This window comes from Pagrus pagrus (assembly GCF_965226575.1).
Source record: "Pagrus pagrus genome assembly, chromosome: 15".
Lineage (NCBI taxonomy): Eukaryota > Metazoa > Chordata > Actinopteri > Spariformes > Sparidae > Pagrus > Pagrus pagrus.
The window spans coordinates 27,567,216-27,586,085 of NC_140199.1; the positions used below are offsets into that span (position 1 = coordinate 27,567,216).

General features: G+C 39.2%; 1 protein-coding gene across 1 annotated transcript; it reads right to left on the minus strand.

The window, feature by feature from the left end:
- Nucleotides 1-4,457: 4,457 nt before the first annotated feature.
- ctu2 (cytosolic thiouridylase subunit 2 homolog (S. pombe)) lies at nucleotides 4,458-18,097 on the minus strand. Its single transcript, XM_084375895.1, has 16 exons — nucleotides 17,697-18,097; nucleotides 15,272-15,346; nucleotides 14,702-14,780; nucleotides 14,467-14,526; nucleotides 13,446-13,506; nucleotides 13,220-13,329; nucleotides 11,980-12,221; nucleotides 11,625-11,760; nucleotides 11,163-11,294; nucleotides 10,775-10,866; nucleotides 10,442-10,539; nucleotides 10,155-10,238; nucleotides 9,717-9,825; nucleotides 5,719-5,785; nucleotides 5,492-5,550; nucleotides 4,458-5,058 (listed from the first exon to the last, which is right to left on the minus strand). The coding sequence occupies exons 1-16, from the start codon at nucleotides 17,750-17,752 to the stop codon at nucleotides 4,998-5,000; spliced, it is 1,521 nt and encodes a 506-aa protein (XP_084232021.1). The 5' UTR covers nucleotides 17,753-18,097; the 3' UTR covers nucleotides 4,458-4,997.
- Nucleotides 18,098-18,870: the final 773 nt, after the last annotated feature.

The following is an 18,870-nucleotide window of genomic DNA, read 5'->3' on the forward strand; positions in this document are numbered from 1 at the left end:
GTAGCCTATTAAGTGCATATTGCACTCCAGTATTAAAAGTAAAAATATTCAATATATAAACTATTCATCAGTAATAAAGTCTTGTGGGTTTGTCATTTTCCAATAAGCAATCAGTGCAGTTGTTAATGTTGTGTGGTTCTTCAATACTAAAGAATATATACGCTCTTGCCTGTAGGGCTATTCATCCATCTTGATTGTTTTTGGTGTGAGTTGCAGAGTTTAGACCTTAGAGATATCAGCCTTATATCATCCAACTTGGTTCCTACAATGGAACTAGATGGCACTCAGTGTGTGGTGCTCAAGCACCAAATAATCCAAAATTCAACAGCATTGCTACCTTCAAGAAATCATGACCTGGTTAATCAAGATAATTCACAGACCTTGTGGTGAGCAGTGGATCCAGCTGCTTTTCTTGCAAGCCTCTGACCTACTCTGCCTCTGATTGGTTTCCTTAAATGATTGTATTTGAAGGGCATCACTGAATGAAAAGCCTGAGTCAAGCATAGAGGATGTATTATGTGTAGCTCTGGTTGTGTCAGTGTTTTTCTTTCACCTGGTTTTTAAAACAGACAGCCAGTGGTGGTGCTGACACAGCGGACTGTGAATTGTACTTTGCACAGTAAAAAAACTGTCCTCTTCAGTCGTCTTATTCCTCCTGCAGCTCTGCAGGGTCTCTCCTCCAGATCTTCACATCATCCCTCTTTTCTCTGCACAGTGGTGAACTGGATCCAGGGACTCACCTCAGTCTGCATCTTGTTTTGGTCTCTGGCTTATGCTGCGCCAGTGTCACAAAAAGCACTGTGCAATCAGGATGGCACAAAACTGGAGGAAGAGCTGGAAATGACATCAACTCTCTTGAATTTAAATGTAAGTAGAGAATATTACAGATGTTCCCATGCCATTTTTCCTTATCTGATTCCTTTACCTGAACTTTATATATCAGCCAGTACTGAGTACTGATCTGATTCCAGTATCAAATCTATTAAGTTGCATACAGGTGAACACTACTGGGTAGTACTACAGTCATTTCTGAACTGATGTGGTATCAGTGCATAGACTCGTGCATTTCAGGTGGCATTGGGTGCAGTTCCATTACTGGTATCTGTATTAGAAAGAAAACAGAGAATATTACACAGCTGCTCATACTGAGACGGACGGAGCAAAAGATGAAGCTCTGAACATGGAAAACTTAGTTTTTGTTTGGAACAGGGCAGGAATCCAACAGACAGCAGACTCTTCAGTTTTTAGTACTCTATGCTGCTGCTTTATGATTAAAACCTGGTAACAATAAACTGTTGACTCTGAGAGAAAATGAGACAACAGGTAGAGCTGGGCAGTGAATCAGAATTATTGTATCGTTTCAATCAGCAATGTGTGATCAAAAGCTAACACAAATATCTATTCTATTCTGTTGTTCTATGCTTCTTAACAAATTCTTAACACAAAAAACACAAAGCAGCTGCCAGAACTTATCATCCAACTTGGTTCCAAGGTGCAGCACCAGTGATATACATTATGCCTGTATACATGCCCCATCTCTGCATGTCACTGACTTACTTCTTCCCCGGAGTCCTTGTGCTTTCTAGTCCTACAGGCTCCCATGGATCCTGGCCGCGCCCGGGTCGTGGATCATGGATGCGCCCACTGCTATGGCCCTGCCTGATCGTGGATGCGCCCACTGCTATGGCCCTGCCTGATCGTGGATGCGCCCACTGCTATGGCCCTGCCTGATCGTGGATGCACCTACTGCCACGACCCTGCCTGACACCCACCACTACTGTCGCTAATATTAGTCACATCTCTGTTACATACGTTCCACTACTATTATCGTACTGCATTACTACATACCATCCTTACCATTGATCACTACTACTGTTATCACTAGTAATCACATTTCCATGTGCATTTCATCATTATTGCTGTAATACATCTTTGTGTACTTTCACTCCTGTCAACCATCGCTTATAATTGAATACATTGTGATCTCGTTGATCTGCTCTGTACAAGCGACATCTATTGCACGTCTGTCCGTCCTGGGAGAGGGATCCCTCCTCTGTGGCTCTCCCTGAGGTTTCTTCCGCATTTTTTTTTTCCCTGTTAAAAGGGCCTTTTTTTTGGGGCAAGTTTTTCCTCGCTCGAATCGAGGGTCGAAGGACAGAGGGTGTCGTCTCTGTACAGATTGTAAAGCCCTCTGAGGCAAACTGTGATTTGTGAATTTGGGCTATACAAATAAAATTTGATTTGATTTGATTTGATTTGATACTACACTAATGTTGTCCACAGTTGTAGTTGGTGTTCTCTAAGTACATTTTAATGGTATTTTTTCTCATGTAGCAATGTAAGACTGTTGAAGAGCCGTCTACAACGAGAACCTTCTTTAAAGACTAAACTATGAATAAAGCTCTTGGGTTCTGTGTTTAGTTAGTTTAGCTAAAATGTCACTGTACTTTCACTCCCAAGTACTGCTTACTCCAGGGGACTTGTTTCAAAACATAAAAATAAAAAAATATATATATACACAGTATATAAAAGGGCTTCACACGGCTCATCCAACAAATGGCGAATTACACCCTTTTTAAGGTGAAATCTTCACTGTTGTTCTATCGTGCAGCCGGTCTGAAGTGGGTCCAAATGCCTGACAGCACGTCAAGGGTGTAAATCATCATCTTCACGTCTTAGCATGTTTATTCATTTTCATTTTTTTGCAGTAAAAAAGTTTAATTTCATGCTGCTGCATCTTCTGTGTGACAGGTTACAGATGTCCCTTTACGTAACTAGAGGGCACTTTACATATTGAAAATCCCCTTTTTATCCAGGGCATGCTGTGACCCTGGGACAACTCATCCATGTTCTCAGCAACATTAGTCGTATATAAAAAGGCAATGGATGGTTGAAACACATATGGACGGCAGCACAACATATGTTTTTGTGGGAATATCATATTTTAGTGAGACACTGACTGATAAATCTGAGATATAAATTTCCTGAAGTATTTCAAGCAGCCGGCTGTGAGACCGGCTCCAGGGGCAGACCAGGGTGCCCTGGTTGAGTCACCAGTCATGGCTACAGGTCACCCTTGGTCCCAAGAGACTATTTACAATAACCCATAATGAAACTAAAAGCATCATTAGGTAGAATGAACTGTGTCCAGGCTTAGATATCTATCTTTCAATAAATGAAGTCAATACATATTGGATTGGCACTTGTTAGTGCTTTGTGGTAGAAGGTGTGCTCTGAAAATTAGTCTCAACACAGAACCATGATTCTTTTTTTGAGCTATAAAACATGGTATGTACCCAGCACTGCAGAAATGAAGCTCCCGTGAATTAAGGGCCATTTTTAATCAGTCAACAGCAGAGAAAACAATAAATGACTTGAAAGCAGCTTCAAATAAAAAGTTTATCATAACAACAATAACAAATACAAAATCTATCAAACTGATCCGTCATATGCTACACGGGATATCAAGTTCTGATTATCTGGAAATACCTGCACACGTACTTCAAACAGACATTTTTACTGGCCTTTTAATCCCAGACTGACAAGTTACTGAATGAATGAGCTAAGCAAAAGAGGGGTGTAAACTCAGTGTTTTGTTGTACTTACAGTCGTGGCCAAAACTTTACATACACTTGTAAAGAACATATATATCATGACACTCTTCAGTTCCAATGCTTTCTACAGCTCTTATTTTTCTGTGATGGAATGAGAGGAACACATAACAAAAACATTCATCAAGTTTTATTCAGTAATGAATTTATTATAGGTCTTCTGAAAATGTGACCAAATCTGTTGGATCAAAAAGATACATACAGTAATTGTAATATTTGGTTAAATGTCTCTCGGCCATTTTCACCTCAGTTAGGTGCTTTTGATATTCATCCACAAGCTTCTGGTTGTCCTCTGGATACATTTTTAACCACTCCCCTTGACAGAATCAGTGAAGTTCAACTAAATTTGTTGGCTTCCTGACACAGACTTGTTTCTTCAGCACAGTCCACATGTTCTCAACAGGGGTCAAGTCAGGACTTTGTGAAGGCCATCCCAAAACCTCAGTTCTAGCCTGATTGATCCATTCCTTTACCACTTTTGATGTGTGTTTGGGATCATTGTCCTGTTGGAACACCCAACTGCACCCAAGAGCCAATCTTCTGCTGATGATTTTATGTTTTCCTGAAGAATTTGGAGATAATCCTCCTTCTTCATTATTCCATTTACTTTCTTTAGCGCACCAGATCCACTGGCAGCAAAACAGCCCCACAGCATAATACTACCAGCACCATGCTTGACAGCAGGTTTGGTGTTCTTGGGGTTAAAGGCCTCACCTTCTCCCCTCCAAACATATTGCTGCTCATTGTGGCCAAACAGCTCAATTTTTGTTTCATCTGACCACAGAGTTGCAATGCAACATTTCATCATTACAGCAACACACCAATCAAATAAGTGCGAGCACAGAATCTAGTGAATTACTTTATTTTTATAATCTACAGTTTACATTGTGACTGTTGTGACCAAAGATAAAAGTTGCCACTGTGATAATTTTTCCAGAGTTGTATAATCCTGTGCGAGTGTATTACAAAACAATGCAGTGTTTTGGTGTCTGACAAATCTTCAAACACGTGGATCTTTTACTCAAACTGTACTTCCTGGATATATTTCATGTCTCTTCAGTACACACTCACAACAAGGCTGTTCTCTGTGCTGTTTTAGGGCTGAGCTCACCTAGCCCTGTGATGTACTGGTCCATGTTGTATTCCGCCACTCACTCCTTGCATGCTGGAATAGGCTCCAGCCCCCGTGATACAGGATAACGGGATGGAGATAATGGATGGATGATATTTTAGAGATTCTAAACATGTCAATATGTTTGTTAAGCATTTAGATTTCAAAGTCCTCCACCCCCTGCAGTATATCTGTGATGTGCATTTTTCCAGAGTGGACTGCTGGAGTTGAAGATTAAACATTACTTGTGTTTCATCAAACTTTGTCTCCTCCTTCTAATCAGCTTCAGCACCATCATCCAACAGGAACTCACTGATCACCTCTCTCATCTGAGACCTACAGAAAACAAGATAAAAACAGTGTCACTTCTGATTATCTATGGTGAATTTCTATTGTTGTGTATATATTTTGTATAGGCAGTTATGGTTGATTAAGAAATGATTCACTACTGTATTGACATTGTATGTAAAAAAAATTACTGGGTTATCATTTACTAAATGGGCAGAATTTTTTTTATTAAAAGTCTGTACTGGTGTCAGTTTCTGCTCATTTCTATTGAGTATACCACAAGATGCCAAATGATAGCTTGTTCATTTTGGCATCAGGGGACAACCATCAAAAAAAAATCACGACAGTTCTAAAAAACAAGTGTATTAAAAAATTAGAATAGCACTATTTTATGATTTATAACTGATCAGCAGTTATGTAAACTAGATGTCATTTTTGTACATTGAATATAAACTAATGCTATAAATAAAACAAATATTACCTCCTTAGCCTCCTCTGAGCCTCTGACAGGATGTACTGCGGGAGTGGGTCCACTGATGACTAGAAGGAAAAGAGATAAAGAAAAAGTACAGGCCTCATGTTTGATCTTATTTTATTACTTCTTAAAAAAATATGGAACAACATTCTGTACAGACAAAGCTTGATTTTCTTTTTTTTTTATACATTTATTAATTTTTTTCCAGTTCTTGTGCAGGGGTTTTCACTCACCATGTCTTTGATGGTCAGCTGACAGCTGTAGCACAACAGGCTCTTCAGATCGGCTGTTTCTGGTACCCTGTTATAAATAACAACAGATAATTCAGTGATGAACACAAGGGTAGAAAATGATAACAGCTTGTTGGTCTGACATAAAACTGATAGTTGGCCTCTTATTGGTGCAGCTCCCTGTTTAAAGTTACACCCAAATAATACAATTAAATGATGTAGGGAAAGTAGACACAAATAGAATAGGATTATTTTTCAGGAGTAAAACTTTTGCAAGAGACACACCTCACCCAATCAGAGCATGAAAAACTAAAAAGAATGGGATTCTCAAGGGTATATTATTCATCTTCTAAATCAGGTCGAAGGAGAGGCGTAGCAATCTTAATCTCACACAAACTATTATTCAAACAACTTTCAGAGATAACAGACAAGGAAGGGAGATATATAATAGATTCTGCAAAAATGTACAATGTTACTACAACAATCTGTAATATTTCTGCCCCCCTGGAAGTGTCTTTACATTTTATAGAAAGATGTTTGATTTAATGATAGGGGCCAAAGGAAATGTGATATATGGTGGAGATTGGAACATCTGCCTCAAAACACAACTTGACTCATCAAAAAATTCAACCGATACATCATTACAAAGAAGAATTAATGTCTTAATAACAGAGTTGGGTATAATAGATCTCTGGAGAGACTTTCACCCATCAGACCGTGATTATATGTTTTACTTACCCACTCACAACACATACTCAAGAATAGATCATTTTTGTGTTTATAAGAGAGATTGTCATAGAATGTGCTATAGCTGTAATATTGGTAATATTGATTCTATCAGATCATGCCCCCATCTCCTGCACTGCTCATATTGACGATAATCCAGGAAGAACACTGTGGAGGCTAAATACAAGTATTCCAAATAACCCACAATTTAAAACTCAAATGAGAAATGAAATAAAATGTTTCTAAAAGACAATGATACCGGAGAGGCAGACTCAGCTATAGTGTGTGACACCCTAAGAGCAGTAATCAGAGGGGAAGTTGTATCTTTTTGTGCCCAAGAAAAGATCGAAAGATCTTGAGGCACAACACAAAAGACAACAAAAAAACAACCATAATGATGAAAATAAAGAAAATTAGAAATGAAATGAACATATTGTACTCTCAGGAAATTGAAAAAAAGATGGTATGTACAAAACAAAAATACTATGAATCAGGTTCAAAATCAACAAAAGTTCTGGCGAGAGAGCTGATAACACCATAAAATAGGGGATCTGGATTCTAAGATGATAAAACATAAACAAGAAGAAATACAAAACATTTTTTAGAAAATATTACAAGTCTCTATATACACAGCCACAACTAGAGGACAAACAACATATTGCTAAATTCCTGAGTTCCCTTTAATTACCCAGGTTGTCCGAGGCACAAAATCAAATTCTAACAGCTGCAATTACTGAAGCAGAGCTAAACAGACTTAAACTAATAAACCACCTGGCCCGGACAGCCTTCCCTCAGAGTGGTATAGGACTTTCCGATCAGAGTTGATGCCTAGTCTTCTTCAATCGTGCAATGCAACTTTAACAGACACAAAAATGCCTCCATCATGGAATGATGCTGTAATTTCAGTTATTCACAAAGAAGGAAAAGATAAACTAGAATGTGGATCATATGGACCTATTTTGGTGTTGAATGTCAAATCATACACAGCTATCCTTGCCAAAAGACTAGAAAAAAGATTCTGCCACAGCTTATACACAATGACCAGACGGGATTCATCTCACAAAGACAAACCCACGATAACATCAGACAGCATCTGTACATACTAAACCATATTCAACAAAACAAGCTTGAAGCTGTGAGTTGAGATGCTGAGAAGGCTTTTGACTCAGTGAGCTGGCCTTTCCTTTATGAAGTCCTTGAAACAAGGCTTTCATAAAAACTTCACAATGGCCATCTGTACCTTGTATAATACACCATCAGCTCAGGTTAACATGAATGGCCACCTTTCAGACAGAATCACCTTAGAGCACGGATTGAGACAAGGATGCCCACTTTCACCATTACTGTTCGCACTGTATATAGAGCCTCTTGCAAAGAGCATAAGGGAGACAGAAAGCATTAAAGGAATCCACATTAATGAAGACCACGGGGTGGCGCTGTACACAGATAATATTTTGGTTTATTTAAGTAACCCTTCTGAACCCTTCTCTAGCCTTATGAAACTTATTGACACATTTGTAAATATGCAAAAAACACAAATCATGTCCTTTAATCATGTACCTTCAAAACATCGTAGAGAGAAATTTAAATTAAAGTGGGATCAACACTGACTGAAATATCTAGGGAAAAACCTTCCAAATATCATCTCAACACTGGCTGAGATAAATTATAACCCCCTACTGACAAAAACAAAGATGACATATATAGATAGAACTCAGTTTCCTTCCTTGGCCTTAGTCATAGAATTGAATGTGTGAAAATGAACATACTTCCACGACATCTCTTTATATTTCAAACCCTTCCTGTAGAAGTCCCCTCAAAACATTTTTCTGAACTGAATAAAATAATCTCTAGAAAAAACCTAGTGTTGAATGCAAAATGGGAAGACATCGAACTTTCCATTATGACAACCCTCCAATTCATGCAGTACTACCCCACAAAAACTTGGCAGGATTCATTAATGATGCAAAGAATCCACTCCTCAAAGCTCAACTAAAAATCTAGAATATTATTAGGGATGAGTATAAACTAGTAGATAAACTACAAATAATCCAATGGTGTGCTTATGATCCTATGTTCAAGCCAACAAAATGGACTACAGATTTAATCCTGGATCGCAAGAGGAAAAACAACATTATACTCGCTACAGAAAAGGAACAATTGAAAGAAAAAAAAATATTTTTATAGATATCTCCAGATATGCAATCATTACAAACATATTATCAAGAATAAAACAGACTTTAATGACCCAATACTGAAAATATTTACCAAAATTTACTAATTCTAATACTTGGCGGGAATTCGGATGGAAATGTTTTATTCGTTTTTTCATATCACCAAGGCAGAAGGCACCTTTTTCTGGAGGGAATTGGGGGATGAGGGAGTTTCACAAAGCACTCAAAAGCACACTTAATACTCACCTACCCTTGGAATTTAATGCATTATTCCTAGGACATGCTGACCTTCTGACAAGGAAACCTTGGGTGCTGGCATTCATGTGAATGCCACTTGACACGCACCACCCATCCAAACACTGTTGTGGACCAAGTACACCCCCTCATCACAACAACACTACCCGATGGCAGTGGCCCCCCAGCAGGACAATGTGCCCTGACACACCACAAACACTGCTCAGGAACAGCTCGAGGAACACAATAAAGGGCCCAAGGTGTTGACCGGGTCTCCAAATTCCCCAGATCCCAATCTGATCGAGCATCTGTAAGACGTGCTGGAGCAGGTCTGATCCATGGAGGCCCCACCCCCAACATACAGGACCCAGAGGACCCACTATAAAACGCCCTGGTGCCAGACACCACAGGACACCCTCAGAGGTCTTAAGTCCATGTCTTGATAGGTCAGAGCTGTTTTGGCTGCACAAGGGGAACCTTCACAATATTAGGCAGGTGGTCATAATGTTATGCCTGATCGGCGTGTGTGTGTGTGTACACATGTTCCTTACAAGTGTTTGTAAACTTTTGACTACAATTGTATACAAGTACCACTTGTTCTGATAATAAGTAAAGAATAACACCAGATCATAAGACATGCAGGTTGAGTACTGTAACTTCTCCACTAATGGACCAAAAGGAGAAAACTGTATGAATAAAGACAGAACCATGGCATTTATTTGATACACATTCAAAAAGTGGCCAAGATCTGGACCTATTTAGAATGATGTGTTTGAAATTTGACTGACATCACTTTACATGATAAAGGTCATTGTGAGTCCCTCATTAGAAGCCGAAATGAAGAGAAATAAATGAAGGAATAATTACTTGGCAGAAGAACAGGAGCCTCCACCACTTGCTGCTCTCCCACAATCCTCTCCTGTTCCAGAGGAACAGCACTGTCGAGTGGGAGCAGTTGATTCTGGGTTGACTGGAGCTTTAACGGAAACAGATTTTATTAATGCCAAAGAAGTGAGTGTAGGAACTAAATTGTGGACTTATAGTGTACTGTCTGCTGTATTTTCACACAGAGAGAGATGCTGGGGCACATCATGTGGCCTCAGCTGGAGAAGGCTTCTGCTATAGTGCCACATACAAACTTTTTTGCTGTGCCACTAAGAACACAGCATTGAAATTCAACACAAGTTGAGTAGTAAGTTTCATTACATGACATTTCATTACTGACAAGCCAAGCCTCAAAATGGTAACAAGAAATATAGGAAGCATGAGTGTAGGTGAATGGTTTTCATTAAGAGTTCACTGTACTTGGGTTTTGTCTTGGGATCTCAGTAGTGGTAGCTCCCGAGAGCTGCTCTGAGATCAGTGTGGCTTTGAAGGCTGACGCATCCTCTGAAAAAAACGGTAGACAACGTTTTCATTGAAAAGGGTGTCCCATATCCTATTTAACAAGGAGCCTGCTATGTTAAAGAAGAAATGTGTAGCACCAACGTGTTGGTGTCAGGGGATAAAATAAACCAATTTCTGTGTTCAAAAGGTCCTCCTGAATGGATTCTTCTTCTAAAAGTTCCTGTACCTGTCCATACAGCACTCACCGACAGCAGTATCCAGGGCACACATGCAGAGCAGACATCTGTCAGAGTGGTCAGCTGTGGAGGAGCTCTTACATGCTGTCTGTAGCTTCTCGCTGGTCCTACAGGACACACAGCAGGTTTTTAAATGACCTTTTGGCTTTCATAGCTGTTTGTGTGAGTGGAAAATAGATTGGTTGTATCTAGCTAATTATTAGAAAAGCAGGCTGTAGTACACATGACGTTTTCAAAATGTCCAGCCTCCATTATCCAATGATGGTACAGTATGTCAAACCGCTCACAGTGACTTCCTGGAGAATACATGCTTATACATGCATATTGTTATCTCCAACTGACCTGTAGATGGTGCTGACAGTAGAGGGGAAGTCTGTCTGCAGTTTAGTGACAAAGCTCTCCGTCAGATGCTGGATACTGGCCTTGTCTGTTGTCTATGGGACAGACACAAAAAATGGCACACTGAACGCAATAGCCTGAGGATGTACGGTATATGTGTTTATAAGTTTATGGAGTCACAATACATTTACTTGTAGATATAAAAGACTAAGGTAACAAAAACACAACAATTCTTAGTTCCAAAGGTCAACTAATAAGGTTTTGATGTCACTAGTTCTGACTTCATTCCTTTTTAAAAAATTTAAAAAAAATCTGTTTCATTGCATTGTTTTCTCTGCAGTTTTTCTGGCCTAATGTTACCATCACATCTACTGCTATTGGTTGATCTTACCTTAGTGTCCAGGTTTGGTATGAAAACAGATGGCACTTTGAACATATGGTTGTAATAGGCTATTTCTTTAGCCGAGTAGTCCCTCATTGGCCTCACTAATATGACGTCATCATACCTGAAGTCTGAGAAACCCTGTTAACACAAACACACCCACACAGATATATAAATGTATACACACATATATACAGATACAAATATATATACATACATGTATACAAATATATACACACACATATGCAAATATATATACACACATATATACAAATATACATACATACGCATATACATATATGTATAATGTATGTACGCATGTATGTACACACACACACACACACCATTAACAGTATCTGTTTTAGTCAGATGGCCGCAAAGAAACAGTTTCATCACACATCTGATATACTATTCTTTACAAGAAATGCAGTGTTCTTCTTCTCTCTCTGTATCATCTGTACACATACACACCGTGTCCTGAGCCAGCTGTGCCCCTCTGCCCAGTGATATACTGGTGAGCAGTTTAACGGCCACTCTGGTGCAGTTGTCTCCCAGCATCAGCTTACTGTAGCCTTCAGTACGAGCTGTGTGCACCAGCAGATGCTGTCTTTATAGAGAACACAAAGTGGGGTCAGTGTAGTTTGACAATGAGCCAATCTGAAAATACAGACTGTACTTTATCATACATGCCGAAATAATCGAGGAGAGTGGTGTATTATGCTAGATGAACATCTTTGATTGAACTAAATCTAAATACAGAAACACTGCATTGAAGTCAGGTACTGTAGTAGCAATGAGACTGAGAGCATGCACCCTTCTATCTGACCTTAATGTGTTCAGCAGGTCTTCTCTGGCTGTCAGGGTCTTGGCAGAGCCAATCAGCTGCTGCAGTAACTGTGTGTGGGACTCCTGAACATCAGGTGGTGATGTTTCCTCCTGTTCCTGTTGCGTCAAAAAGCTACTGCTGTCGTTCTGGAGGAAGTGATCCACAGCTGCTTTATAGGCACTGGCTGGTCGCTCTGAAGGTGATGGGGCCGTCATCACAACTGAACTGGGAAGGTCTAAAACCTGAGAGGAGGATGGTGGACCCATTCAATGATACATTTCATGGTGATAAAAAATATTGCTATGACTTCTACAGAAAAGTGACTTGGGCATTTACTATATAATACTGATCAACAGACTAGAAAGTGGGTGGGGGGATTTTCTGGTACTGTATTCAGCTGGTTCAAATCATACAAGGTAAGGACTAATTTGTGTCACCTGGTAATCATGAATCTGAGCAAACAAAAATCAACATGTGGAGTTCCTCAAGGGTCTATTTTCGGGCCTCTTCTATTCAACATCTATATGCTCCCCCTTAGTAAAAATTAAGAAATATTGTAACGATTCATACCACATTTATGACAAACAACTCTACATAACATTGTCACCATGACTATAGCCCACTAAATTTTGCTGAATAAGTGCATCGAACAAATCAGTGAGTAAATGTGCCAAAATGTTCTATGACTGAACAATTAATCTCATCTTTAATCAATCAACCTTGGCCAGGTCTCTCTTGTAAAAGAGATCTTTGATCCCAATGGGACAAACCTGGTTAAATAAAGGTTAAATAAAATAAAAATAAATAAAATTAGAAAACTGAAATAATTGTTTTTGGTCCAAAACAATAAAGATCAAGAGTCAGGGTTCACTTTGAATCCATGACACTAAAATCAACAAATTAAGCCATAAATCTTGGTTTTGTTATGGAGATCAGCCTACTACCACCTTTAAAACAAAGCAAGATGTTTTTCTTCTTTTTAATCTGTATTTTTTTATTTGCTTGCTTTAGTTATTATTGTCTTAAATGCATTTCTGTTTCTGTAAATCAGTTGAATTGCCCTGTGTCTGAAGGGTGCTATATAAATAAACTTGCTTGCCTTGCCTTATTCAGACATGACACAATTTAGGTAGGAAAGTGCATGTTTTAAGGGGCTTTAGACTCAACCTGAATTTACTTCCTGTGAAGTTGTGTCACAGATTGCTGAGGTTTAGCAGACCCATCCTGTATCGCCACTGACCTGTTCCAGAGGCACGATGTGGAAGGGGAAATCAGTTGCTTTAAACACAGCCTGCAGCTCAGCCACTGTCTTCTGTCTCTCCTTCACAGACTGACCTATAGCACCACCCTCTGGGAAAAAAGATGCACAGAATCAGTGTACAATGTTTTGACAAAATTCCACCAGACACAATGATTACCAGAAAATGATTACTCTCAGTAAGTGTGATACTCTTGACTTAATTTACCATCAATGTAGACAATGCCAGGTAAGAATCTCAACTTCTTGTGAGCATTCTGACTCAAACCCTGTGAGAAAGAAATATTTTCAGTTGCATTATAATATTAAAACAAGACAAGGAAATCAAGGAAACAAGGTTATATTGTATCTACAGGGTAATACAGAATATACACTGGAATGCTTTTTGTGGATTGGTTAATTATGAAAATCATCCATTTATCCACAAATATATCTACTAGCTCTAGTGTTCTATGCTGACATTAACCAGTTATCTGCTGGCGCCGATACCAGTTGACACTGGGAAACGGCGGGGTACACCATAGATAACTTGCCTGCTCATCACAGGGGACCAGTTCACCACATGGCTGGTCATGAGGCCATTAAAGTCAAAGTGATTTATCCTATGTGGACCAACAGCAACCACACCAGATTTTATGGATTACCAGTAACATCATGAGAAACCTCCAGCAAATTAGTTCAAGTGATACACTACATGGGCAAAAGCATATGGAAAAGCTAACTTTTCCAGTCATGTGAGTAAGCTGATCATGTGACACCATAGTCATTCTAGTGCTGCTATAACAGCCTCCACTCTTCTGGCTTGAGTCATTCCACCAGATGTTGAACCAGGTGCAGGGAGTTGTTCCCATTCAGCCACATGTGCATTAGTGAGAACAGTGATGTTGGGTGATAAGGTCTGGCTCACAAGCTCAGAGTGTTTTTACACACAAATTGACAGACTGACTGACCATACCATTCTTAAAACCTTCAGCAAGCAGAGCAAAACTATTAAATATCTGTCCTTTTGTAATCTTTGTTGGAATAATACCAGGGGCCCCTCTCTGTTAGCATAGGATATATATTTTAGCATTGACAGAGCTTTCATTCAACAAGAAGCATGTCCAGTGAAAGCATGCAGCACCTGAGCCAAAAAGACACACAGATTATTGTGGTTTCTATGTTCTTGCACTCTATTAAAAGAAGCTTTCACAGTGATGACAGATGGAGTGAGAGACAAACAGGTAAACCTCTTGGACTTGACTGAGCATTGAGCAGGAAGAAGGACCTCCGGATACAGCCAGCAGCACCTACAACCAGAGAAGACACCCACTGATTCGGAGCCGTCACAAAGATCACACCTTTTTAGTTAATGAAAATTATTCAGTATTAACAAAAATAACAAAACAAAATACATAGCAGTAAAGCAAATGTTCCAATGTTGTGTCAGGAATGAACAGTTATTCAATGCAGCACATAGCTTACCTTTTCTCCAGGGAAAATGATCCTGTTTTTACCCAACATGGCTCTGAACTTATGAATGAAGTATTCCTTGAAACAGCCCCTAACAGAGACAGAGGAACTTTTTTTTTGGCAATGTCAATAAAACCATATTCTAAAAACCACGTCAACACAATCTCATAGATTAATTCATTGTGCAACAAACACAAATATTTTTATTTTAGCACATTTCTTATGGTGGGAGATTACAGAGATTTGGTCAAATGAAGTAGAAGATTGGCCATTTATTTTTTATATATAAACTGTATTTGTGCAACCAGCCCATTAGATCCCAACCCTTGTTTTTGTCATTCTTTTCTTTTACGAATTCCTCCCACAGAAACTGAAAATGAAGCTTTAGTAAGACTGCATCAATTTACACCAGAATTGTCTCAATGTGAATGTCACAAGCTTGATGTTCAGAGACTTGGGCTGCTTACAGCCTCCAAAAAACATTGTGTTCAATTACCACAAATTCTCAATCTGCTACATAACATTGTCTCAAAGTTGTACAGTAGATACTGGTAAAATAGTGCTGAATGTTGCATGTCTCACCTGCAGTACACATCTCTGGCTCTGATGACCACAGCTGCAGTCGCCTCTTTGCACTTGACACATTTCTTGGACACACTAATAATATCGGAACAAAAGATATCTTAAAAACACATGTACACTGATGCAAGTTTTGACACATTAATGAGCTGTCATTTACAGTGCAGAGGTCTAAATACACTATTTTATTAGTTCCAGTAGTACAGGAATTCACTGGCAAGTTCAGCCATAGCCAGAGTTGCCCCTGGAACAAACATTTTCTGGGACCATACTGACCCCCTCATCGCCATCCTCTGTACATTGATGCAACAGCTTCATATACAAAGTTCTTATTAGGTCCAGTGCACACAGAATACTACAGATGTCAGCTTTATTATTTGCCCCGAGACAAACCAGTACTACTGAACTGGAATGATACTCGTTGCCGCAGATTTTCTGTATGTCAGTTAGTTAAATCAAATCAACTTTATTTATATGGCACTTTTCATACTGTACTGTAACACAAAGTGCCTCACAGAGGTTAAAAACAAAACAGAACAATAGTTAGATAACTATTAGATAATAGATAATTAATAACTATAATATTAATAATTTGATAAAAGCATGGGTTTGGATGTTTTTCAGATTACAACACATTGCCAAAAGTACAAAGACAATATATGTAATGTTTAACCTCATCAACTTCATTGACTTTTGTAAATATATGCTATTCTGAATACATTATTCTGAGTTTGATGAAACAAAATGTTTAAACAAAAGACTGAAAGTTGTGGAATGCTCCAAAAGCACGTTTGGAACGTTGCACAGGTAAACCAGTTCACTAGTAAAAGTTAATAGTATCATGACTGGGTATGAAAAGGGCATTCCTGGAAGGTTCAGCCGTTCTCAAGCTAGGATGGGGTGAGGTTCACCACTTTGTGAAACACATGATTGTATGAAGGCTATTACTACATGGGCTCAGGAACCCTTCAGACAACTGTTGTTGGTAAACACAGCTCATTTGAAAATGACTGGATTCTGTTTTTATTTATATTTTAGACAGCACACAACATGTGCTACACTACATTCAGGGTTGCTATTGTTTCACGCCTATTGGTCACAAAGTGGTCCTTTCTTAACATGTGGCATGTGGAGTACTGTAATAGGAAACAGCACTCTATTTAAGAATGTTGATGAAGGTTCTCTGTCATCCAGGTCAGACAGCTTAACAACCATTCACACCTGGGCTTACCTAGCCCTAGCAAACCCCATGAAGGCCGGCTGGGTCAACGACCCACAAGTGGCCCTCATGACTCTGTAAGGACACTCCCATACAGAGTTAAAAAGCCTGCAACTCCCCTCCGGTTAGAACTGAAGAAGCCTCTTGGATGAGAGATGAAACATCTTCAAGAAGCTGAAACAAGTCCAGTTGCCCACGATACAGCACTTAGAATCTATTTAAGATTATGCGCCATGTGAGCAAATGTGAACAAGAATACAGAGTTTGACACAGGGCTTCTCTCCAAGACAGAGGGCAATAACCTGACCTTTTAGGTAAGGCAAACTCACCAAAAAGATGAGCAACAGCATTTCACAGCAGACATTTTGACCCTTTAAAGCAGGAAAAGCACAGGTGTCTATGATAACATTAACAATGCCCACTTTCCATTAAGTGTCAACCTAAGCCCTGTCAGTTAGTGAGCGTATACAATACCTGAGCAGAGGAACTGGCTCACAAAAATGGAGTGTGGCCAACTGTTATTATTATCCACCTGTGCTTTTCCGGATTTGGTAAGCTAAAATATCTGCTGTGAAAAGGGCCTATTAATCAGACTGTTTGTAACAGAGCCATGATGACAGCTACTCTGGTTGACTTCAGTCCAGATAGCTAGAACACATATCAAATGACATATTTATAAAGGCATGACAAAAATATAACACTTGTTTTTGCACCCATTTATGTCAAAGTTTTAAAACTTTTTCTGTACACAGAAAATAATTACTTCTCTCAGATTTTGAGCACAGATTTGTTAAAATCAGTGTTCATTAGCCATGACAATCCATCCACAGGTGTGAGGTGTCAAGCTGCAGCATTAAGTGAGCACAGCTGTGCTTTGGACTGGTCACAATACAAGGCACCTTCTTTGATCACACAACACATGTCAGATGACAGGATGACTGCAGGACTGTCACCCAGGGCTGTTGTCTATTGATGGAAAGTTAATGGAAAATGTTGCACTGATGATAACATCCGACACAAGGATCCTCTTTTCACTCACTTGTAACCGTCTCAAATGTGAACGTGATAATATGATACCAAAAACAAATAAATATGGCGGTTAATTACAAAGATGCAACTTGCCAACACATTTTCAACACAGCTTATTGCCAATACTTAAAACCAGGTCAGTGGTCTCGCGAGGAGAGGCACACTGATGTAATAACCTACCTGGGCAGGTCCGCGTGCTCCAACTGATCATGGTAATCTTCATCCACCTGGCACATTGGGAAGATGTGACAAGCTAACACGGCAGTCTGATACTGTCTACAATCGCCGGGTTTAGTTTACAAGAAACACGTCTGAAAACTAGCTCTCAGCAAGACTTCTTCCTGACTTTACACTTACAGAACACTGAACTCTTGAGGTTTCCTGTGTTGTTTTCACTAACAGCAGGTCCAGCTAATGAATTGGAAGCAGCGTTGAGATACACACAGCTTCTCGAAATTATCACAGACTAATATTGTCACGCTAAAATTCCGTTAAGAATTTACTTTAAGTGTGCGTTAGACAGTACCGTGTGTTAAACCAAAACATGGGTCTTAGTCATGGCGCTCTCTGATGACGTAATAATCTTCTTGATGTTTTATGGCGGGCAAACAATAAAAGGTGCAATACCGCCGCCAAGTGGTATGGAGTGTGGGTCACAGCCTCTAACATAGAGAGGTCACTGAGAGGCGGACCGCGGTCCAGGTCCGGACCCAGGCGCCGTCCGGACCCGGACCTATAACTGATAGGATATTGAGAATCATTCAAATTTGACGGAGCTTTTATTTAACTAACGCAACTTGTTGTGGTTTGGAGGCCCCTGGAAAACAACCCACGGACTATTTTTTTTAAAATTTTGTTGGGTTTTGTAGTTCTTTTTTCTTCTTCTTTTTATTCAAGAACTTCAAATACATACAAAAAATCCATACAAGTTCAAAACTCCAGTCCACCCTCAGCACAACCAGACATCAACAAACAAAACAAAACACAACACAACAAAACACAGTTTAGAATTTAGAGGTCTGATAATTAAAAGCAGTCGGCGTACATTTGAAATATCTAAAGAGTCTAATTGTTTTTGCCAATTTCTGTTTTTTCTGATTAAAATTTTCAATGGAAGTCAAATATGATTTCAAATCTGTAACTTTAAAAGTGTGACAGGAGGGCAATCTTTCAAGCCATTTCAATTTATGAATTTAATATTTGTCTTAAATAATAATCAAATGAATTATGTAGCCTACATTTTATCTGGGGAGAAGTTGGATTTGTTAAAGATGAGTAAAATATCAATCTTTGTTAGAGTGACATCTTTTTCAAGCATTTCTGAAAGATATTTGTGTATATCAAGCCAAAAGTC

Excerpts from the sequence above, each read along its gene's own strand:
- ctu2 (XM_084375895.1), bottom strand. The coding sequence starts at position 17,752 with ATGTGCCAGGTGGATGAAGATTACCATGATCAGTTGGAGCACGCGGAC. Across the intron at positions 13,330-13,445 it reads TGGCATTGTCTACATTGATG|AGGGTGGTGCTATAGGTCAG; the intron begins GTAAATTAAGTC and ends CTTTTTTCCCAG. Across the intron at positions 11,761-11,979 it reads GACCTGCTGAACACATTAAG|ACAGCATCTGCTGGTGCACA; the intron begins GTCAGATAGAAG and ends TTCTCTATAAAG.